At 38.8% G+C, this 24,636-nt stretch overlaps 1 protein-coding gene across 1 annotated transcript in view; it reads left to right on the top strand.

Moving 5' to 3' along the window:
- GRB10 (growth factor receptor bound protein 10) overlaps nt 1–24,636 on the top strand; it is a 323,919-nt gene that overhangs the window by 60,485 nt on the left and 238,798 nt on the right. Inside the window, exon 2 of the mRNA XM_007943956.2 lies at nt 8,304–8,394. Coding sequence (XP_007942147.1) covers nt 8,304–8,394 — 91 coding nt within the window. The remainder of the gene's footprint in view (nt 1–8,303; nt 8,395–24,636) is intronic.

The following is a 24,636-nucleotide window of genomic DNA, read 5'->3' as shown; positions in this document are numbered from 1 at the left end:
GGCTCTTCTGAAATCTCTTTTTGGTGCTTTTTCGTCATACCTCCCCCACCACCTCTTGTGAGTGGTGTCATAGCACATTGTTGACCAGTCCTAAACCTATTTACATGCAAATTGATGTTTGCACAATAGAGTTGATGTCATCCTCATCAAACCCATTTTACAGGTGAGTAGGTTAAAGCTGAGAAGATGAAGTGCCCATAGGGAAATATTCAGGCAAGAAAAACGAACAATACAGCGTGACAGAGCTCTAAGCCATGGGCCTCTGACACCTTGTCAAAAGTGCTCTTTTGAGCATCTTGGAGCTTCTGTGGAGTCTCTTTTATATACTTAGCTGCTAACCCAAAGTTAGAAGATTTGAGTTCACTCAGAGGAGCCTTGGAATAATGGCCTGGCAATCCACTTCTGAAAAATCAGCTATTGAAAACCATATGGAGAAACTTGCGGTAAGATGGTGGATAGGCAGACAATCTACACCGATCCTTTTCAGCAAAGAAAAAAGAAACCAGTTGACAGAGATACAGAAGATAATTCTGGAGCCCTGCGCTTTGAAAGGAAGTATATAGAAGTGGATTAGGGATCAACTAAGTGGAAGAACCTGCATGAAAACAGTGAGTACGGAGACGAATAGAGCTGTGGATTGTCAGCTACTCTGATGGCACCAACAGCCTGAGTATTTTGAAGTGGTGCTGGGACCTTGGAATTGACCTAAAGATCAGCTCTGGTTGCCAAGGGCTGCAGGGATGACTGCGCTGGTGACCATTGACTAGGAAGAGGGAGACAACTTGAGCTGTGGACTTTCAGCTGTCTGGAAGGCTCAACCATTTTGATTGTTTACAAGCACTGGCCATTTTGGATATTTAAAGTGACCAAGGGCGCAGTCATTTTGAATGTTTACAAGAGGCAGACATTTGGATATTTAAAGTGACAGCATTCTCACTTGGATTCCAGGTACCTAAAAATAGGCTCTGCTTGCCAAGAACAGCAGGGAAATACGGGAGGCTGACAATGGAAAAGGAGAGAGGTGGTGAGCGTATAAGTGCTGCCAACTAGTAAATAGATGAGCACAGTACCCTGCTTATTTAGATAACATGAAAATAAAACACAGAAAATGAAAATCTTGGGCAAATTACTCCAACATACAACCACCAATTAAATAGAAATACAACAAAGTAACAATGTCTCGGAGACAAAAGAACATCACAGTCCACACAAAGAAGAAAGATAAAGCAGTAGAAACAAGGGAACAGGATACAGATCCAAAATACATCCTTGAGAAAGAAGCAGCATTGGAACTCCCTGATAACAAAAGAGTTATATTTAGGTACCTTCAACAGATTGAGAGACACATCAAGGAAAACACTGGCAAAATTGAGGAAAACACAGAGAAAACTCTAGAAAAATTTTGAAAGCCAATACAAGAATGAAATGACAAAATAAATGAAAAATTAAAAATAATACAGAATCTACAGATAGAAATCCAGGAGATTAATACTAAATTTTCAGAAATAGATGAAACATTGAACAGGCAAAGGGTACAGTTGCATCAATGGGAGACAGAATTAGTAAGATTGAAGACAAATACCCTAATACTTTTTGGAAAGGGATCAATCAGAAAAATGATCAAAACAAAATGAAGTAAGCCTAAGGTTCATGTGGGATACTATCAAGAAGAGTAAACTATGTTTAATCTGAATTCTAGAACAGGAAGAGACAAATAAAACCACAGAGAAAATTGTCGAAGATTTGTTGGAAGAGAATTTCCCTGGTATGATGAAAGGTGGGAATATATGCATTCAGGAAGTTCAACGAACCCCAAACAGCATAGATTCCAAAAGAAAATCACCCAGACATATCATCATCAAACTCACCAAAACAAAGGACAGAGAAAGAATCCTGAAAGCAGCACTGGAAAAATGAAAAATTACCTACGAGGGGCAATCGATAAGACTAAGCTCGGATTTCTTGACAGAAACCATGCAGGCAAGAATACGATGGGATGGTGGTATATATACAACCCTGAAAAAAAGGAATTTCCAGCCAAGAATTATATACCCATCAAAATGATCCCTCAAACATGGTAAAATTAGGACATTTCCAGATAAGCAGAAATTAAAGGAATGTGTTAAAACCAGACCAGCCTTACAAGAGATGCTAAAGGAAGTCCTGTGGGCAGAGAAACAACAACAGCAAACAACAACTGACCATTAACACACATGATGACATAACCCAGAAACCATCCCAGTTATGGAAGTATCCAAAGTAAATAAGCCTGCAAGATTTTGAAGAAGGAACCAGTGATATCAATTTGCAAATGAGGAAAACTACAAACCAAAAAGAAGGAAAAAATTGCATAGTTACAGAACTTCTAAATGGTAGGGAAATCAAGGCAACTGCAAGATAGGATGGATTGTTCTAAACTTGGGAAGAAAATTATAAATCACAGAGTAATCTCAAAGAAAAATGATAAACTTTCACATCAAATTTAGAAAGAGGACAAGCACAAATATTTAGCAAATACTAAAACAATAGCAACAAAAGAAGTGATAACATGATTCATAAACAAAATGAGCTCAGCATAAAAAATTATCTATAACAAAGAAATCAGCAACACCATGAAAAAGCACATAACAAAATGACAGCAACCATTTGATACTTGTTGATAACTACACTGAATATTAGTAGATTAAATGCACCACTCAAGAGACAGAGAGTTGCAGACTGGATAAGAAAACATAATCATCAGTATCCTGTCTACAATTTGTCTACCTTAGAGACAAAGACAAAAATAGACTAAAATTAAAGGTTGGAAAATGATATATCAAGCAAATGGCAACCAAAAAAGAGCAGGAGTGGCAATATTAATTTCTGATAAAATCGATTTTAAGTTAAAAACCACCATACAAGACAAGGAAGGATATTATATAATGGTTAAAAGATTGATTGAAGAAGAGGACATAATAATAATAAATATCTGTGAACCCAATGAAAGAGCCCCAAAATACATACACCAGATCTAACAGAACTGAAAATACAAATAGATGATTCCACTGTCATAGTAGGAGACTTTCACACACCGCTTTCAATCACAGGTAAAACTACTGGAAAGAAACTCAACAAAGATGCAGAAGAACTAAACAATACAATCCACCAACTTGACCTTATAGACATCTACAGAGCATGTCACACAACAACAGCACAATATATATTCTGTTCCAGTGCACATAGAACTTTCTCCAGGATAGACCATATTTTAGGCCACAAAGCAAGCCTCAATAAATTTAAAAACATTGAAATACTGCAAAGCATCTTCTCAGATCAAAATACTGTAAAATTAGAAATCAACAATAGGAAGATAAACGGAAAAAGGGCAAACACATGGACACTGAATAACACCCTCCTTCAAAATGCCTGGGTAATAGAGAAAATTTTAAATATTCCTTGAATCAAATGAGAATGAAAATACAACATACTGAAATCTTTGGGACACAGCAAAAGTAGTGATCAGATGCCAGTTTATAGTAATAAATGCACACATCAAAAAAGAGGAAAGAACCAAAATCAGCACTATACCCCACCCTTTCCAACAATTAGAAAAAGAGCAGCAAACAAAAGCCTACAATCACCAGAAGAAATACTAAAGATTTGAACAGAAATCAATGAAACAGAAAATAGTAGAAAAAAATGAATAAGAATAAGACTAGAAGTTGGTTCTTTCAAAAAACTAATAAAATTGACATACCACTGGCAAATTTAATAAAGGAAAAGATGGAGAGAATACAAATAACCTGAATAAGAAATGAATTGGATGACACCACAACAAAGCCAACAGAAATTAAAAGGATAATATCAGGATACTATGAAGAACTATATTCCAACAAAGTTGAAATCTAGAAGAAATGGACAGATTTCTAGAAATATATACTACTTACCTAAACTAACACAGACTGAAGTGGAATATTTGAACAGACCCATAACAAAAGAAGAAATTGAACAGGTCATAAAAAAATTAACAACAGAAAAAAGCCCTGTCTCTGATGGTTTCACTGGTGAGTTCTACCAAACATTCAGAGAAGAACTGACACCAGTTCTACTCAAACTATTCCAGAATGTAGAAAAATACAGAATATAGAATATTCCATAATTTATGAAGTAAGCATAACCTTGATACCCAAACCAGGCAAAGAAATCACTAAAAAAGAAAACTACAGACCAATGTCCCTCATGAATGTAGATGTAAAAATCTTCACCAGAATACTAGCCAATAGACTCCAATAATATATCCATAAAATAATACATTATGACCAACTTGGTTTCACACCAGGTATGCAAGGATGGTTCAACATTAGAAAAACAATCAATGTCTTACATCACATAAAGGAAAAGAACCAATGGTCTTATCAATTGATGCAGAAGAGGCATTTGATAAAATCCAACACTGATTCCTGATAAAAACTCTTAGCAAAATAGGAATAGAAGGGACATTCCTCAACATAATAAAGGGTATAGATGCAAAAACAATAGCCAACATTATTCTCAGTGGCGAGAGACTGAAACCATTCCCCTTGTGAACAGGAACCAGACAAGGATGCCCTCTGTCACCACTTCTATTCAGTTGTATTGGAAGTCCTAACCAGGGCAATAAGGCAAGAAAGGGAAATCAAAAGCATTCATATTGGTAAGGGAGAAGTCAGTCTATTCCTATTTGGTGATGATATGATCATACACATAGAAAACCCAAGAGATTCAGCAAAAAAAAAAAAAAAAAAACCTGGAACTAATTGAGAGATTTAGCATAGTGGCAGGTTACAAAATCAACATAAAAAATTAGTTGGATTCCTCTACACCAGCAAAGAGATTGCTGAAAAGGAAAGATGGAAATCAATACCATTTACAGTAGCTACCAAAGAAATAAAATACTTTGGCATAAATCTCAGTAGGGACATAAAAGACCTGTACAAAGAAAACTACATGTCACTACTCCAACAAACCACAAGAGATCTATGTAAATGGAAGGACATACCATGGTCATTGATAGGAAGATTAACCATTGTGAAAATGTCAGTTCTACCCAAAGCAATCTATATATTCAGTGCAATCTTAATTCAGATCCCATCAGCATTCTTTAAGGATATGGAGAAACCAATCACTAACTTTATATGGAAAGAAAGAGACCTCAGATAAGCAAAGCACTATTTAAGGAGAAGAGCAAAGTAGGTCTCATACTCCCAAATCTCAAAATGTACTATACAGCCACAGTAGTCAAAACAGCCTGGTACTGGTATGACAGACACACAGACCAGTGGAACAGAATTGAGAACACAGAAATAGATCCATTAATCTATGGTCAGCTGATTTTTCACAAAGGGCTGAAATCTATTAAATGGGGGAATAGATGGTCTCTTTAACAAATGGTGCTGGCAAAACTGGATATCCATTTGCAGAAAATGAAACAAGAGCCATACCTCACACCATACATAAAAACTAAGTCCAGATGGATCAAAGACTTAAATGTGAAACCTATAGCCATAATGTTCCTCAAGGAAAAAATGAGGGCGAATGTAGAGGCCCTAATTTATGGCATAGACTGTTGGCGTAACCCAAAATGCACAAAGAGCAGAAGATAAACTAGATGCATGGGGTCTTTAAAAATTAAATTTTTAAGTGCTTCAAAAGACTTCTCCAAAAGAGTCAAAAGGGAACCTACAGATTGGGAAAAAATATTCGGCAACAATATATCTGACAAGGGACTTTTCTCTCAAATTTATAGAAAACTCCAACACCTCAACAACAAAAAGATTAACAATCCAATTAAAAATCAGCAGAAGACATGAATAGACCCTTCACCAAAGAGGATATTCAGGCAGCCAGCAAATACATGAAGGATTCTAGATCATTAACAAACAGAGAGACACAAATCAAAACAACAAGATACCATTTCACCCCAGCACTAATGGCAAAGTGGAACAAGACAGAAAATAATAAATGCTGGTGAGGATGAGGAGAGATTGGGACTCCCCTACACTGCTGGCGGGAATGTAAAATGATCCCACCACTGTGGAAAGCAGTATGGCAATTCCTTAAAAAGTTGGAATTAGAAATACCATTTGACCCAGCAATCTCATTACTAGGTATATATCTTAAAGAACTGAGAGCCAGGAAAGGAAGAGATACATGTACACCCATGTTCATTGCAGCACTATTTACAATAGCCAAAAGATGGAAACAACCTAGGTGCCCATTAACAGAAGATTGTATAACCAAACTATGTACATACACACTATGGAATACTGTGCAGCACTGAAGAATAATGTAGAATTTGCAAAACACTGTATAACGTGGATGAACTTGGAGGACATTATGCTTAGTGGAATAAGTCAGTCACAGAAGGACAGATATAATATTAGTTCATTATTGTAAAAAGTCAAAGAACAGTTTATATATGGAAGGAAACCTTATTTGTTGGTTGCCAGGGCTGGGAGTAGAGGGGAGGGAACACTGCACACACACACACACACACACACACACACAAAGCCTTGACCCATGTCACTTTAGTTTTGTGTATTTCACTGTACATGTAAAATAATAAAAAAGCTCTATTAAATAAATAAATAAAAACATATGGAGCATCGTTCTGCTCTTTACACATATGAGGTTGCCATTAGTTAGAGTCAACTGGAATGGCTGCTGATTTGTTGGTTGGCAGCTTTTGCAGTGTAATGTGGTGGGAATGAATATGGACTCTGGAGCCACACTACTTGGGTCCAATCCCAGGGCTACACTTACCTGCTGTGTAATAGTGGTGTTACACCTTGCTGTGTCTCAGTTTCCTCATCTTTAAAATGGGGAACCCATCCTGCCAGCATAAAAACATTTGTGTCAGTGTTGGCTATTGACAGTGTAGAACGCCTGATCTGTTTCATACACAGCAGTTTAGAGGACTGGCAGTCTTTTTGCATAGATGGAAATGAGATTGTTGAAGCTAACTACTGTGTTTGTGACAGTATATTATTAATATTAATAGTTTACTGAGATCTTGTGGCTTTTTTATTGTTCTAAAATCTTTCTAATTACAAAGATAAGACATGTGCACTGTAAAAATTTCAAACATTTCATAAATCTAACAGAAAATTGGCATCTCCCCTATAATCACTGTTTATATTTTTTTAGAAGCATATAAATAGTTGTTGTTTGTGTTATGTGCCGTTGAGTTGAACCCAACTCATAGCAACCCCTCCTTGGGTTTCTGAGGCAGTATCACCCACCAGCCACTCCTCGGAAGGAAGGTTGGGCATTCCTACTTCCGTAGTGATACTGCCTCGGAAACCCAAGGAGGGGTCGCTATGAGTAGGGGCCGACTCGATGGCAAATAACAACAACAACATCACTGTAGAAGATTGCCCAGCCTTCCTTCCAAGGAGTGGCTGGTGGGTTTGAACTGACAGTTTTCTGGTTAGCAGTCAAGTGCCTTAGGCACTATGCTACCAGAGCTCCTATATAAATAGTGTTGTTGTTGTTGTTGTTGTTATGTGCTGTCACATTGGATCCGACTCCTAGCGACCCCTCCTTGGGTTTCCAAGGCAGTTATCACTTCGGAAGTAGATTGCCCAACTGTCCTTCTGAGGAGCGGCTGGTGGGTTTGAACCGCTGGCCTTCTAGTTAGCAGTCAAGTGCCTTAGGCAGTGTACTACTAGAGCTCCTATATAAATAGTACAAGGCATATTTTCTTTCCCCACACTTTCATAGATATTTCATTGGTTGATTATATTCCAATGAAGATTTTTTCTATGGTTGTGGGCTTGTTGATAATATTAGTGTTTTAAGTTTCATCAAAAATTTTTGTCCTCACCTTTAAGTCTGAAAAATGTAACTGAGCTTCTTGTGTTTTGTTATAGGGGCTCCCTTACAAATCACTTTCCAGATACTTCTGTAACAAGTAATAGGACACCTAACTCTTGATTACCAGTCATTGTTACAGAAAATACATGTGCTCCTTGGAAGGAATGTTAATTATTTATATTCATAGCCTAAACTGAGCAATTGAGTTGACAATACTAATTTTGCTATTCAGGGGAAGCTTTTAGGCCAAAAAGCCAGAGTTTAGTATTCTTCTAACTCCCTTGCCAGAAAGGTTGCACCTTTTCTTGATTAACTTCCCTTTTGACAATGGTCTTTTAAAATTAAAGTAAAAATAAATTGAGAGGAAGGGAGGACTTGAGGAAGGAAGAAAATGCCAGGATAGTGGATATTGAAAAGTGTAAAAATGCTTCTTTTGACCTGAGCCTGTCTGCTGTTGTCCTTTTTAGGATAAAGTTGAGCAGACTTCTCCTCACAGTGAAAGAGATCTGGCAGAACCTGGGTTTTCAGAACAGTCTAACCGACTTGCAAATCACCAAGGTAAGCATTGAACAAAATGTGGAAGCTTTCCTTATTCATGAGATGTGGATAGCATTAACTCCTAACTATGGCTTTTCACCATTGCTGCTGTTGTTGCTAGCTGCTGTTGAGTTGATTCTGACTCTGGCGATCTTTGTACAACAGAACAAAATATTTTCAGGTCCTGCATTGTACTCGTAATCACCAATGTGTTTGAGTCCATTGTTGCGTTGTGGCTGTTGGGCCTATCCATCTCACTGAAGGTCTCTCTCATCCTTGTTGGTCTTCTACTTCACCAAACATGATATCCTCCTCTAGTGATTTTTCCTTCTTGATGACATATCCAAAGCAAATGAGTTAGAACATGTTCTGTTGTGATCCACAAGGTTTTCATTGCCTCATGTTAAAAAATAGATTGCCACGCTTTTCTTCTGAGTCTGTCTTCGTCTAGAAGTTCCACTGAAACCTGATAACCTTTCCAGTATTTGAAACACCAGTGGCATAGCGTCCAACATCATTGCAACTCGCAAGCCATCACAGATGGCTGACAGATGGTTGGTGGCCAGCAGTGCTAGTACTTTATATAATAAATACTTATTCTTGACACAAATATAACAAGATTCTAACCTTCACTCTTCTTTCAGGAAAGTAAATTCTAAAAAGTAGAAAGATACTTGGTTGTTATCTCCTCATATATTTCTTTTACTTAACAGACTTCAGTGAATGAAACTTCAAAATCTCTTTCGTATGAGTTATTTCAGGTTAAACTTAAAGCAACTTGGTGTTGTATCTTGAGGGCGGGCGCCTCTGCTGTGGGGTCCTTTTTCACTGGATTTTATAATTTGTTTACCTGCAGTCAAGCTAGTTTTTTGTGTGTGTTCTCTAGGTCCTTCTCTACCTTTTCTGTGATTCCTTGTATTCTTTCTCTTTAATGGCTGATACAGTCACTGTGGAAAGGTAAAGGAAAGAAACTAAAAGGATGTAAGTTAGTAACTTAGTTCTAATAAATGAAAGCATGATGTTAGATGGTAATCTAGAAGAGAGAACTGGCCCGAGGATAAGATGGAAATGGAAGAAGGTACATGGCTGATTATTTAGAATATAAGGGAGTTTAAATACAAGAAGATTTAAAACTAGTGGGAATTAAAATAATCAAGGGTTTAAGGACATTGATTAATGAGAAAGGGGATAAAGTTTAGTAAGTAAAAGCTGGGATGTGACCACAAAATCAAACAGGTGTTTTGTCAAGTACTAAAAGACTGGTTGAATCAAGCATAATTTTAGGATCACCTGTAAAAAACTTTCAAATGAGCTGATACAAGGGAAAGAGTATTGATTTGTTAATATTGGCTTTGCAACTAGAGGAAAGTTAAGCTTAACTAAATTTTATTACTTACAGATTATCTCATTTAAACTGAAACAGTTTAAGTCTTGGTATTAATGTCCATATAAAAACTTACATGTTCATACTTAATCTGAATTAGAAAAACAAATGTCAACGGAAATAGACTTTGTAAGTTTATCTATTATCCTTTTTCTTTAAATTGTGCACTCAAATAACTCACAGATAATAAACTAGTGCCATTAACAGAGGCTTTCCTCACAGAAGGTAGAATTGGCTTGGTATGGATGAGAGTTAATTCTCTTTTCATGTGTGAGATGCACAGCTGGCAGTAGGACTAACACTGTTAGGAATGAGTGAGCATGTATCCATGTTCAATTTAACTTCTGGTGAACCACTCAGTGCACTTTCAACCGGTCCCTTCGTGTTGGACAGTTTTTCCCGCAACGCTCACTGATTCTGCACATGGCATATAAAACAAGGAAACAAAAATGACTCGGGGTGACTAACACCTAACATGAATGTGTCCACAAGACAGTGAGCAGTGCTGAAGCCACACTTTCTGAGCTGCTGGTACAAAAGCTGCCCTGATAGCTAGGCATTCAGTTCTTGTGGAGTAATAGGGCTAAGGCTCTGTTGCTCTGTCAGAGACTGGAGAGCAGGGCCAATGCTTAGCTCATGAGTGAGGAGTCTCGCAAAGAGCTAGGATGGCTCCTGAAAGACGTTCTTCAGAGACACTGCTCAGAAAGCAGCATATGTGACCTTAAGACCAAGAAGTCAGGCATGGCTGAAAAGCTAAAGCTAGAAGCCACCTGGTACATTGACTCAGCCTGCAATCTCTGTCTTCCAGAGGCAGAGCCCCACCCAGTTCCTGCTTGACCACTAGTCAGGGAGGAGCAGGCAGGAAGTATGGCAGACAAGAAAACCAAGAAGCACCAACTTAATGTGAGCCTGCAACCAACATTCCAAAGATACATGAAGAAATCTAATGCTAAAGAAGATAGCTAACAAGATCAGAAGGTTACCAATTTGGCCTATATTCAATAAAAATATGTCTGATAAAGGCCTTAAAAAGTGTGTTTGTAACATTAAGAGAAATGAATGTAGGAGTAAAGTCCATTAAAAAGTATAAGAAATTATAAAACACACAGGAAGAAATGAAGCAAAAATAGTGGATATTAAAAGGGTCTATTAGAAATTTTGGAAATGTAACATTTTGTAAAATGTCTAAAGAGTTTATCAGCTGGAAGCTAGTACTAAGAGTGTCAACTCACTATAGCAGAGAGATATTGGAAAATGTGAGTAGACAGTTAGACACAGATACATCTAATGTCTTGAGAAGATGAGAATGAAAGGCATGGGAGAGAAGGATACCTTGAAAAAATCCTCTCTGAGAATTTGTCAGAATAGAAGACAGACCTACATCCACAAAGTGTACTCAACTAACTAAACAGAAAATTGAAAGATTGATAATCTGTCTAAAAACATATATTTAGCACAATTGCAGAATAATGAAAAAAAAAATCTTAAGATGCTTTTCTGTATGAAAGATAAACAGACTTCCTAAAACTGGAACATTAGTTAAGACTGCTGACAGGCATGATCAATGCTGGAAGGTATTGCAGTAGTATCTTAGGTCCTAAGTTGAAAATAACTGTCAACCTAGAATTTTATATTACTTTATCATTTAGTAGTGAAGGCAGAATAAAGCTTTTTCAGAGAATGGTTGACAAAGTTTATTACCAGCAATCCACACTAAAAGAATGATTAAAAGTTGTACTTCAGGGAGGAGGAGACAAGATGGCATCATGGTGACATTCTGCCCAGTTCCTCTATAACAAAGACCTTAGAAACAAGGGAAAAAGATAAAGATGATAATCTTGGAACTCTGAGCATCAAATGAAAAAATAAAGAATTGGATTAGAAAATACTGACTTCACAAAGAAACAATGAAAACAGTGGTCAAAAGGAGGGACAGAGTGGGGGGCTGACACAGAGTGGCTGTTTTGAGATACAGAAGGTAAAATGCATAGGGGAGGAAAAGTCAACTTCACAGAATCCTCAGTAAGACAGAGACACTGTAAACAAATCCACAGTGAACCAAGATGAGCAGAACACAAGCTATATCTAAGAGAGGACAGTGCAGGGAAATGGGCAAGAAAACTAATGGCACGAGTGACTGCAGAGCAGAGGGAGAGCCTGTAAATGAAACCACTTATCAGTAGTGGTTCTTAGTCTTTTGGGTTGAGGGCCAACGCAGAGGTGAAGGCTTGTGAGGCAGCTGGAGTCACGGGACTCCAAGTGCCCCTACCCCCCTTTTGAGTGAGTTGAGGCAGGAACCAGATAATTGGCTGTATTTGCCAAGAAGTATATCAGGCTCAGACAGTGAACAGCAACTGGAGAAGCACATTCTCCTGCATTCTTCCCACATATACCTTCCCAGTGAGCAGGGGTGAGGCCCCTAAATCCTTGCTAACCTGGTGACCAGTGATCCCTTCTTGCCCCTCACCTGCCCTGTTCATTGTGACTAGCTCCCCTGTTAGCAGCCACCCACCGCACTGTATCCCCAGCACACTGTGATAAACTTGTGGAACATGTGCCTGCAGTCTCCAGTGGCAGCACACATATGTTCTAACTTCATGCACACATTGCTCGCAAAGCACCTGCCACCTTGTAATCAGGGTTGCACACATGCACGGATCGCATGTAAAGCACCCACTACTTCTCCTGTCACAGTGTGTGCATATGTGAACTGCACTTCAGGCTTCTGTTGCCTCCATGTTCAGGGATATGTGCTCTTGTGGACCACACATTGGTGTTTTACTGTCTCCATGGTAGGGACATGTGCACCTGTGATTGCACTCTGCGTGTGTGCCTCCGATGTTTCCCTGATGACCGTAGTGCTTACACAGGTTGTACAGAAGATGCCTGCCACCACTGTGGCCAGATAGAACGCCATGTGCCCACTGCCTTGGAGTTGCGTGTGCCCACTGCTACCCCCAGTTTTTTTCTCTTTCCCAGTTCTGTTTCCTTTTTTATTGCTTTATTTTTCCCTCTTCCTTTTCTTCCATTATTTTCATTCATTGTCATTTCATCTTCCCCCTTCATTTATTTCTGCCCCGTTTGGTAGGAGGTGGACATTATTTTCCCACAAATCAGCCTTTCCTGCCACCCTGCCCAATTGGTGAATGCCACCACCTGTTCCTGCACTACTGGATCAATGATAGTGGACAACACCTGCTCACCTCACCTGCAGCTGCTTTTCACAACAAGAATTCAGAAACCTATACCCACACTCCCACCAGTTATTCTACCCACCCAGAGACAGGTCAGGAGCACACCAATACTGCCAAACTAGTGACCAAAGTAGCACGCCTGCTCACACACCCTTATATATCAAAGCAAAACAAAACATGGTGAAAAAATCAACACATCGTACACCAACAAAAAGTCTCAAAGACAACAGATAACTTCAGAGCATAAAAAAAAAAAAACAACAGGATAGCTCAAGCAAGCAACCAAACTAAAGAACCAGGAAACCTACAGGAAGAAGAACTGGAAATAGAATTACCTGATAAGGAATTCAAAATACTTATATATTGGGCCTCAAACCACAAACAAAATCAAGGAAAAGACAGACAGTACCCTAGTAGAATTCAGGAAAACAATGCAAGAGCAAAATGACCAAAAAAAAAAAAAAAATAAAAGACAATTAGAAACCATACACAAATAAAAATGAGAAATCCAGATTAACACTAAAATTTCAGAGATGAGCAATGTATTGGAGGACAAAAGAGTAGAATTAATAAAAGACTGGATTGGTGAATTAGAGGATAAATCTCATGACACCAATTTGTATGAGGAAAAAATAATAATAAAAGAATGATAAAAAAGGAAGAAAGTCTAAGAATTGAGTGGTATACTATCAAGAAAAAAAAAATGATGTATGACTAGAATTCCAGAACAAGAGGAGGCAATCTACTTCCATAAAGATGTCCTGCCTTGGAGGTATGTGTGACCTCATAGTTAGACCCCCCAGTGGGGGTCACTCTGAGTCACAAATGACTTGATGGCGGTAGGTTTAGTTTTAGTGGGTAGTACCGAGTGGTTTTTAAGCAGAGTATTACTTATTCAGTTTCTATTTGATTTTGTTCCTCTGATTCAGGAAAATATTTTGCATTATTTTGATGTTTTTCGGTTTATTGAAGTTTTCTTTGTGGCCTAATATATCGTCTGTTCTGGAGAAAAGATCCATGTGGACCGGAAAAGAATGTATATTGCATTTTTGTTGGGTGAAATGCTCTATATATATCTATGAGGTCAAGTTGGTTGATTATGTTATTCAGGTCTTCTATATTTTTGTTGCATTTCTTTCTAGTTGTTCTGTCCTTCATTCAATGTGGAAAATAGTATCAAGTACAGTAGCTAACAAAAAGATAAAATACTTGGGAATAAAGTAACCAGAAATACAAAAGACTTGTACAAAGGAAAATACAGAACGCTACCACGAGAAACCAAGCGAGAGCTGTGTAAGTGGTCGATCATACTATGTTCATGGATAGGAAGAATTAATGTTGTGAAAATGTCAGTAGTGCTCAAAATGATATATAGATATAATGTAGTCCCAATCCAGATTCCATCAACTTTCTTTAAAGAGATGGAGAAAACAATCACCAACATAGGGAAATGAAAGAGACTGCAGATAAGCAAAGCATTGCTGAAGAAGAAGAACGAAGTAGGAGGACTCACACTTCTCAAAACCTACTATACACTCAAGGAAAAAGCAGAGGCAAATTTCTGGGCCCTTATACATGGCATAAATAGACTACCAAGCATAACCTAAAATGCACAAACAGCAAAAGATCAACTAGATAAATGAGACTGTCTAAAAATTAAATTTTTTATGTGCTTCCAAAGACTTCTCCAAAAGAGTCAAAAGAGAACCTACAGATTGGGAAAAAATATTTGGGAACAACATATCTGACAAAGGACTTATTCTAAAATTTATAGAAAACTCCAACAGCTCAACAACAAAAAGACAAATAATCCAATTAAAAAATGGGCAGAAGACATGAATAGACACTTCACCAAAGAGGATATTCAGCCAGCCAGTACACACATGAAGAAATGTTCATGATCATTAGCCATTAGAGAGATGCAAATCAAAACAACAATGAGATCCCATCTTGCCCCAGCACTAGTAGCAAAGTTCAACAAGACAGAAAATAACAAATGCTGATGAGGATGTGGAGAGATTGAGACACTCCTGTATTGCTGGTGGGACTGTAAAGTAATACAACCACTGTGGAAAGAATTATGTTGATTCCTTAAAAAGTTGGAATTAGAAATACCATTTGACCCAGCAATCCCATTACTAGGTATATATCCTAAAGAAGTGAGAGCTAGGACAATAACAGATATATGCACACTCATGTTCATAGCATCACTATTAACAACAGCAAAAAGATGGAAACAATCTAGGTGCCCATTAACAGAAGAATGGATAACCAAACTATGGTACATACACACAATAGAATATTTGGAACCCTAAAGAATATTGTAGAATCTGTAAAACACTGTATAACATGGGTGAACTTGGAAGACATTATGCTTAGTGGAATAAGTCAGTCACAGAAGGACAGATATTATATTTTAGTCGATTGTAAAAAGTTAAAGAAAAGGTTTATATTTGGAAGGAAATTTTCTTTGTTGGTTACCAGGGATAGGAGGGGAGGGGAGGGAACACTGCTAGATAGGTAGAGACAAGTGTCGATTTGGGTGAATGGACGGGCACTGTACCAAATGTGAGTGATTGACACAATGGCTTTGAGGAAGAGGAAGACATAGAGAGGTTCATGGGAGATACAGACAACAAAGATGAACCCTTTTGCACATACAGTACTGTGTTGTCAGTGATGGCAGTCATGGATCTACAGGTGGATAGATGGGTGGACAGTCTGAACGATTAAGTATGTTTGTGTAGGGGGGAGTGTGCCCATGACCATGTGTAGGGTTGGTAGACAGTGTTTCTACAAGTGTATTGCTATGTTCTATAAGAATTTCGAGGTATGTGGTAGAGCTGACAAGGGACAAGGCTGTAGTTACTTCTGAGCCACAACCAGCTCAGATGGAGTGAGTGGTTGGACCTATGGGCTTCGGATCACGCTCACAGAGGACGTCAAGCTCAGTTGGCATAACATACTGCACAAAAACATTGTTTCACATCTTACTTTGGTGAGTAGCAACTGGTATCTTAAAAGCTTGCAAGCAGCCATTTGTATACAGTGATGGGTCTCTCCTTGTCCAGAGCAAAGAAGAGTGAAGAAAACCAAACACGCATGGAAACAATTGGTCCAAGTGACTGGCACTCCATGTCATCCTCACCCTACATGACTATGAGACCAGAAGAATTAGATGGTGCTCAGCTACCACTGTCAACCACTTAGAGGGGGATCTTTGTAGGAGATCCTGGATAGAGTGGGAGAACAATGTGGAACAAAACTCAAAATTATTTGAGGAGAGAAAAAAAAAGGGACCATGTTTGCTGGTCTGATAGAGCCTGGTGGAACCCCTGAGACCATGTCCCTTAACTGCCCTTCAGGTCTGGAATTAAACCCACTCCTGTGGCTTCTAGCCAAACAAAAAACAGGTATATGAGGTGAACATTTATATTAGGTAGATCACTCATTGGAGAGATCAATCATTGGAGAATAGATGGGCTGGTTATGCACACAGAGACAGCTCACAGGGCAGGAGTGCATGGTGGGAAGGACACAGGGAAGAGTTAACTATGGGGAGGAAGTGGAAATAGAACCGATGCATTGTGGGAAATAGCAGTTAATGTCATAGGACAAAATGTATGTGAAATGCTGTATGGAAAATGAATTTGCTCTGTAAACTCTCACCCAAATCACAATAAAAATTAAAAAAAAAAAACAAAAAAAAAACCCAAAACCTACTATAGAGCCATGGTAGTGACAAGAGCCTGATATTGGTACAATGAGAAACATGTAGACCTATAGAACAGAATTCAGACCCCAGAATTAAATCCATCCATCTATAGATGGCTGATTTTCAACAAAGGGCCAAAACCCATTAAATGAGGGAAGTGATAGTTTCTTTAACAAATGTTGCTCACAAAACTGGATGTCTCTATTTGCAGAAAAATGAAGCTAGATCCATACCTCACAGTATATAAAAAACTAAGTCAAGGTGGATCAAAGACCTAAATATAAAATACGAAGTTGTAAAGGTCATCCAAGAAAATACAAGGGCAAACTTCCCTCAAGCTCAGGGACCCTAATTTATGGCATAAATAGACTATCTAGCATAACCAAAAATGCACACATGATAGAAGATAAACTAACTGTATGACTGTGACTTCCTAAAAATTAAATATTTATTTCTATGAAAATACTTGTCTGAAAGAGTAAAAAGAAAACCTACAGATTGGGAAAAAAAATTTGGCAAAAACATATCGGGCAAAGGACTGTTGTTATACGGAATCAACTCATAGTGACCTCTCCTTGGGTTTCTGAGATGGTATCACTATGGAAGTAGATTGCCCAACCTTCCTTCTGAAGAGTGGTTGGGCAAAGGAGCTCTGGTAGCATAGTGCCTAAGGCACTTGACTGCTAACCAGAAGGCTGGTGGTTCAAACCCACCAGCTATTCCTAAGGAGAACAAAGGACTAATCTCTAAAATTTATAGAAAACTTCAACACTTCAGTAACTAAAAGACAAACAACCCAATTAAAAAATGAGCAGAGGACATGAACAGATACTTCACTGAAGATGACTTTCAGGTGGCCAACAAACACATAACAAAGTGCTCACAATCATTAGTCATTAGAGAGATACAAATCAAAACAAGACATTGTCTCATCCCAGCAATAATGGAAAGGTCAGTAAAATATAAATAAGAGCCGTGACACAATTAGATATATGCACACCTATGTTTAGTCTAGTGTCATTCATAACAGTAAAGGCATGTTAATAACCTAAGTGCCCATGAATAGATGAATAGATAAACTACATACCTGCAATATCAAAGAGTAACAGTGAATCTGCAAAGTACCTCACAACATGGATGAACCTGGAGGATATTATGCTGAGTGAAATAAATCATGGAAGGACAAATATTGGACGGGACTACTATTATAAAATGTCAAGAAAAGCCTGCACAGAAAGAAACAATCTTGAGGTTTACAAGGAATGGGAGCAAGGGAGGGGAAATCACTAATTAGATAGTAGACATGTGTCAACTTATAGTGAAGGGAAAGGCAATATACAATAAGGGGTAAGTCAATAGAGCATGACCAAGGCAAAGGAAGACTTCTGAAAGGTGCATAAGAGTTATAGACAACAAAGGAAATACTGCTACCTACACAGTTCTGCACAATATCAATAATAACAAACAATAATCTCCTAATGGATACATAGGCAGGCAGGCAGGCAAGCTGAACAGGTATTGATAGGTGAATGGGACTACACCCATGACCATATATAGGTTTGGCAGAGGATAGTTCTATAAATGGATTTGTATGTGCTGTAAATATATCCATATATCTAATTAAGCAAATGGGGCAAAATTATAGAAACTCTTTAGCCATAACCAAACACCTTGAGGTAATGAGTTACTGGGCTTGGGGTTTAGAACCAGAGTATTGGAGGACAGCTAATTCAACTGGCATAAAATAATTCACCATAATAGTGTCTATAGATAGTGTTGTGAGTAGCAACTGAGATCTGAAAAGCTTGTTAGCAGCCATCTAAGGTGCATCTATTTGTCTCTCCCTTGTTTGAACAAAAGGAGCTCTGGTGGCATCGTGCCTAAGGCATTTGACTGCTAACCAGATGATTGGCGGTTCCAACCCACCAGCCAATCTGAGGACAGAAGACTGGGCAATCTCCTTCCTTAAAGATTTAGCACCTCATGAATCCAGAAGGGGATCTCTGTAAGTTGAAATCAACTCAAAAGCAGTGACTTATTTTGTTTTGTTTTGTTTTCTTTGAAGCAAAGAAGAGTGAAATAAATCAGACACATGGAAACAATAATCCAAAGACCTAATGTACTTTGTGAACTTCAGTCTTCTCAACCCTGAGGCCAGAACTAGACAGGTGCATAGTTACCACCATTGACCTCTCTGAAATAGAACTCTATATCTCAGTAGAAGGTCCAAGGGTGGAGTGGGAGAAAATGTGGAACAAAACTCAAAATCATAAAAGAGACCAGGCTTACTGGTCTGATGGAAATTGGTGGAACCCCAAATACTGGTCCTTAGTTACCCATCAAGCCTGGAACTGAACTCATCCCCGTAGCTCAACTTTCAGCCAAGCAATACAACTAAAAAACAAACCTATTGCCTTCATGTTGATTCTGACTCATAGCTACCCTGTAGCACAGATTAGTGGCTGCTGATGGGTTCAAACCCACCAGCCACTCCTCGGAAGGAAGGTTGGGCAGTCTACATCCGCAGTGATACTGCCTTGGAAACCCAAGGAGGATGGGTCACTATGAGTCGGATGCGACTCGACGTTAGTGAGTTGTTTTTTTTTTTTTTTTTTGGTATAGGGTTTTTAAGGCTGTAAATCTTTACGGAAGTAGACTGCCTCATCTTTCTTCACTGGAGTGGCTGGTCGATCTAAACCTCCAACCTTTGAAAGTAGCTGGATGCTTTAACCACTGCACTATCAAAGCTTCTTAGCCAAACAGTAGGTGTATAAGGTGAACAATGAAACCATAGAGGTACACAGCACTTATAACAAAGGGCAGCATGTGTCCAGGGATAAAGCTCAGAAGACAGGAAGGAGTAGGAAAGAAGGATGAATGTCAACAGAAAATACAGGGAGGAAATGGGAAGAATTGCTGCATTATGGGGATTGCAGTCAATGTCATGAAACAAAATGTGTATGAATTGTGGAATGGAAAACCAATTTGGTCTGTAAACTCTCACTCAAATGCCAATAAGTTATAGTTTAGGAAGAAGAAATACAAAGGATGAGGTATATATGGCATATAAGAAATTGATACAGGACTTCTGGTAAGATGGTGGAATAGGCAGACAAGTGACACAGACCCTCTTCAACAAAGAAAAGAAAAACCAATTGACAGAGATACAGAAGATAATCCTGGGCCCCTGACCTTTGAAAAGAACTATACAGAAGTGGATTAGGCACCAACTAGTGGAAAAACCTGAACAAAAACAGTGAGTACAGAGATGGTTGGAGCTGCAGATGGTCAGCTACACTGACGGAACCAGTAGCCTGAATATTTCGAAGTGGTGTTGGGACCTGAGAATTGACCTAAACATCAGCCCTGGTCACCCTGGGCTGCAGGAATGAGGTGCTGGTGGCATATGACTATGAAGGGAAACAGCAAGGTGGGAGAAAACCTGAGGTGTTGGTTTTCCGCTGCCCGGAGGGCACAGCCACATTGATTGTTTACACGTGGGAGCCATTTTGTGTATTTAAAGTATCAGAAGGCACAGCCAATTTGAAGGTTTATAAGCGGCAACCATTTTGGATATTTAAAGTGACTGAGAGCACAGCCATTTTGAATGTTTACAAGCAGTGGCCATTTGGATATTTAAAGTCATGGGGTGGCAGCCATTTTGAATGTTTACAAAAGCTGGCCATTTTGGATATTTAAAGTGACCAAGGGCATAGCCGTTTTGAATGTTTACAAATGGTGCCCATTTTGGATATTTAAAGTGACTGAGGGCGCAGCCATTTTTATTTTTATTTTTTTATTGTGATTTGAGTGAAAGTTTACAGAGCAAATTCACTTTCCATACAGCAGTTCACATACACTTTGTCTCATGATATTGACTACAATTTACCCCAATGCAACAGCTCCCCTCCCACTTCTTCCTGATAGTTACCACTTCCTATGTCCATCCCTCCATGCACTCCTGCCCCCTGAGCTGTCTCCCTGTGCATAAACAGCCCTTCTGTTCTCCCATAATTGTTCTCTCAAAGGAGTGTATTTACCTCAGGTACATGTTAAACTCATATTTCTGTCTTTTGTTTGGCTGGAAGGCATAGCTGTGGGTTGAATTCCAGACGTGAAGGACAGCTAGGGACCATAGTCTCAGTGATTCCAACAGGCCCGATCAGACCAGCAAACTTGGTCCCTCCCCCTTTTTCTTTTCCCCCAAATGATTTTGAGTTTTGTTCCACATTGTTCTCCCTCTCCATCCAGGATCTCCTACATAGATCCCCCTCTGAGTATTTGACAGTGGTAGCCAGGCACTATCTAGTTCTCTGGTCTCATAGTCATATAGGCTGAGGATTGCATTGTGTGCCAGTCACAAGGACTAATGCTTTCCATGAATCTTTGGTTTTCTTCATTCTTCTCTGCTCGGGACGAGGAGAGACCCATCGTTGCATCTAGATGGCTGCTTGCAAGCTTTTAAGATCCCAGTTGCTACTCGCCAAAGTAGAAGGTAGAACAATGTTTTGTGTCATATGTTTTGCCACTTGAGCTTGATGTCCCCTGCGACTATGGTCCTGAGCCCACAGGTTCCAACTACTCGCTCCCTCTGGGTGGCTGGCTATGACCAAGAAGTGTCTACAGCCTTGTCCCTTGTCAGCTCTACTATACCCCTGGGAGTTCTTACAAAACATACAATTGTAGAACCATTGTCTGCCAACCCTATACATAGTCTTGGTACACTCCCTGCTGCATAGACATACCTCATAGTTCAGCCTGTCTACCCATCTATCCACCCACATACCCAGTTTCCTTTCACTGACAATGCAGTACAGTATGTGAAAAGGGTTCATCTTTGTTGTCTGCACCTCCCAAGTACCTCTCTCTGTCTTCTTCTTCCTCAGTGCCACCATGTTGATCACTCACATTTGGTACATTGTTCTTCTCTTCACCCAAATCAATACTTATCTCTACCAATCTAACAGTGTTCCCTACCCTACCCTCCCACCTCTGGTAACCAACAAAGAAAATTTCCTTCCATATATAAACTGTTCCTTGAGTTTTGCAATAATGGACTAATACAATATTTGTCCTTCTGTGATTGACTCATTTCACTCAGCATAATGTCCTCCAGGTTCATCCAGGTTATGTGGTGTTTTGCAGGTTCTACATTATTTGTTAGGGTTGCATAGTGTTCCATTGTGTTTATGGAGCATAGTTTGGTTATCCATTCCTCAGTTGATGGACACCTAGGTGGTTTTCAACTTTTGGCTATTGTAAATAGTGCTGCGATGAGCATGGGTGTGCATCTGTCTGTTCTTGTCATGGCTCTCACTTCTTTAGGATATATACCTAGTAATGGAATGGCTTTATTTCTATTTCCAGCTTTTAAGGAATCTCCGTACTGCTTTCCACAGTGGTTGTACCATTTTACAGTCTCATCAGCAGTGTATGAGAGTCCCAGTCTCTCTGCATCCTTGCCAGCATTTGTTATTTTCTCTCTTGTTGGGTGCAGCCATTTTGAATCTTTGTAAGTGGCAACCATTTTGGATTTTAAAGTGATAGCATTCTCATTTGGATTCCAGGGACCTAAGAATAGGCTGTGTTTGCCAAGGTTGCCTGGAACATACAAGGGGCTGACAACAGGAAAGAAGACAGGTGGTAAGTGTATAAGTGTTGTCAGCTAGTGAATAGAGGGGCACAGCAACAGTACCCTGCTTGTGTAGATAATGTACAAACAAAACAAAGAAAAGGAAAATCATGGGCAAGTCATTCCAACATGTAATCACCAACTAAATATAAACACAAAAACATCACAATGCCTCAGAGACAACAAAGCATCACAGTCCACACAAAGAAGCAAGATAAAGCAGGAGAAACAAGGGACAAGGATACAGAACCAAAACACATCCCTGAGGAAGATGCAGCATTGGAACTCCCTCATAAGGAATTCAAAAAAATCATATTTAGGTATCTTCAACAAATTGAGAGACAGATCAAGGAAAACACTGACAAAATCGAGGAAAATACAGAGAAAACTGTATACTAGTTTCGAAAGACAATATAAGAACAAAATGACAAAATAAATGAAAAATTAGAAATGATACAAAATCTACACACATAAATCCAGAAGATTAATACTAAATTTGCAGACATAGAGAACACATTGAATGGGCAAAGGAGCAGAATTGAATCAATGGAAGACAGAATTAGTGAGATAGAAGGCAAATACCTAAACACTTCTTTGGAAAGGGATCAATCAGGAAAAAAATCAAAACAAAACAAAGAAAGCCTAAGGTTCAGGTGGGATACCACCAAAAGGAATAACCTATGTGTAATTGAAATTCCAGAACAGGAATAGAGAAATAAAACCACAGAGAAAATTGTTGAAGATTTATTGGAAGAGAATTTTCGTGGTATAATGAAAGATGAGAATATATCTATTCAGGAAATCCAGTGAACCCCAAACAGGATAGACCCCAAAAGAAAATCACCGAGACATATCATCATCAAACTCACCAAAACCAAAGACAGAGAAAGAATCATGAGAGCAGCATGGGAAAAACAAAAGTTACCTACAAGGGGCAACCAATAGCTAAGCTCGGATTTCTTGGCAGAAACCATGCAGCCGAGAAGATGATGGGATAGTATGTAGAAAACCCTAAAGAGAAAAATTTCCAACCAAGAATTGTGTACCCAGCACAATTGTCCCTCAAGTATGGTGATGAAATTAGGAGGTTTCCATATAAGTGGAAATTAAGGGAATTTGTTAAAACCAGACCAACCTTACAAGAGATGCTAAAGGGAGTCCTTTGGACAGAGAAGCAACAACAGTCAACAACAACTGACCATTAAAACACATGATGATATAACCCAGAAACCAACCCAGCTATAGAAATATCCAAACTAAATAAGCCTACAAGATTGCAAACAGGGGACCAGAGGCATCAATTGACAAATGAGGCCAACCAAAAAGAAGGAAAAAACTGAGTCATCACAGAAGTTCTAGATGGTAGGGACATCAAGACAACTACAAGATAGAATGGACTGTTCTAAACTTGGGAAGAAAACTATAAATCACAGGGTAACCTTAAAGAAAAATGATAAACCTTCACATAAAAATAAAAAAGAGGACCAGCACAAATATTTAGAAAATACTAAAACAGTAGCAACAAAGGAAGTGATAACATGATTCATAAAGAAAATGAGCTAAGCGTGGAAAATTATATGGAACAAAGAAATTGACACCCCAAAAAAACGCATAACAAAAATGACAGCAACCAATTCATATTTGCCAATAATTACGTATCTGGCAAGGGACTTATCTCTAAAATATATAGAAAACTCCAACGCCTTAATACCAAAGGAATTAACAATCTAATTGAAAAATGGGCAGAAGACATGAATAGACACTTCACCACAGAGGATATTCAAGTGGCCAGCTGATACATGAAGAGTTGCTCACAATCATTGGCCATCAGAGAGATGCAAATCAAAACAACAGTGAGGTACTATCTCACTCCAACACTGATGGCAAGGTTTAACGAGACAGAAAATAACAAATGCTGGCAGGGATGTGAAGTGATATAAATGCTGTGGAAAGCAATATGGCGACTCCTTTGAAAGCTGGAATTGGAGATACCATTTGACCCATTAACCCCATTACTAGGTATATATCCTAGAGAGGTAAGAGCCAGGACAGGAACATATATATGCACACTCATGTTCATCGCAGCACTATTTACAGTAGCAAAAAGATGGGAACAACCTGCGTGACCATCAGTGGAAGAATGGATGACCAAATTATAGTACATACATATAATGGAATGCTCTGCAGCACTAAAGAATAATGTAGAGTCTGCCAAACACTGAATAATATGGATGAACTTGGAAGACATTATGCTGAGTGAAATAAGTCAATCACAGAAGGACAAATATAGTATTAGTTTGTTATTGTGGAGGGTCAAAGAAAGGCTTATATATGGAGG

The sequence above is a fragment of the Orycteropus afer genome, unplaced genomic scaffold, assembly GCF_000298275.1.
Source record: "Orycteropus afer afer isolate SDZICR_OR568_19922 unplaced genomic scaffold, OryAfe1.0 scaffold00115, whole genome shotgun sequence".
Taxonomy (NCBI): Eukaryota; Metazoa; Chordata; class Mammalia; order Tubulidentata; family Orycteropodidae; genus Orycteropus; species Orycteropus afer.
Note: the sequence above shows the minus strand (reverse complement) of the source record. Positions and strands in the feature narration are given on the sequence as shown.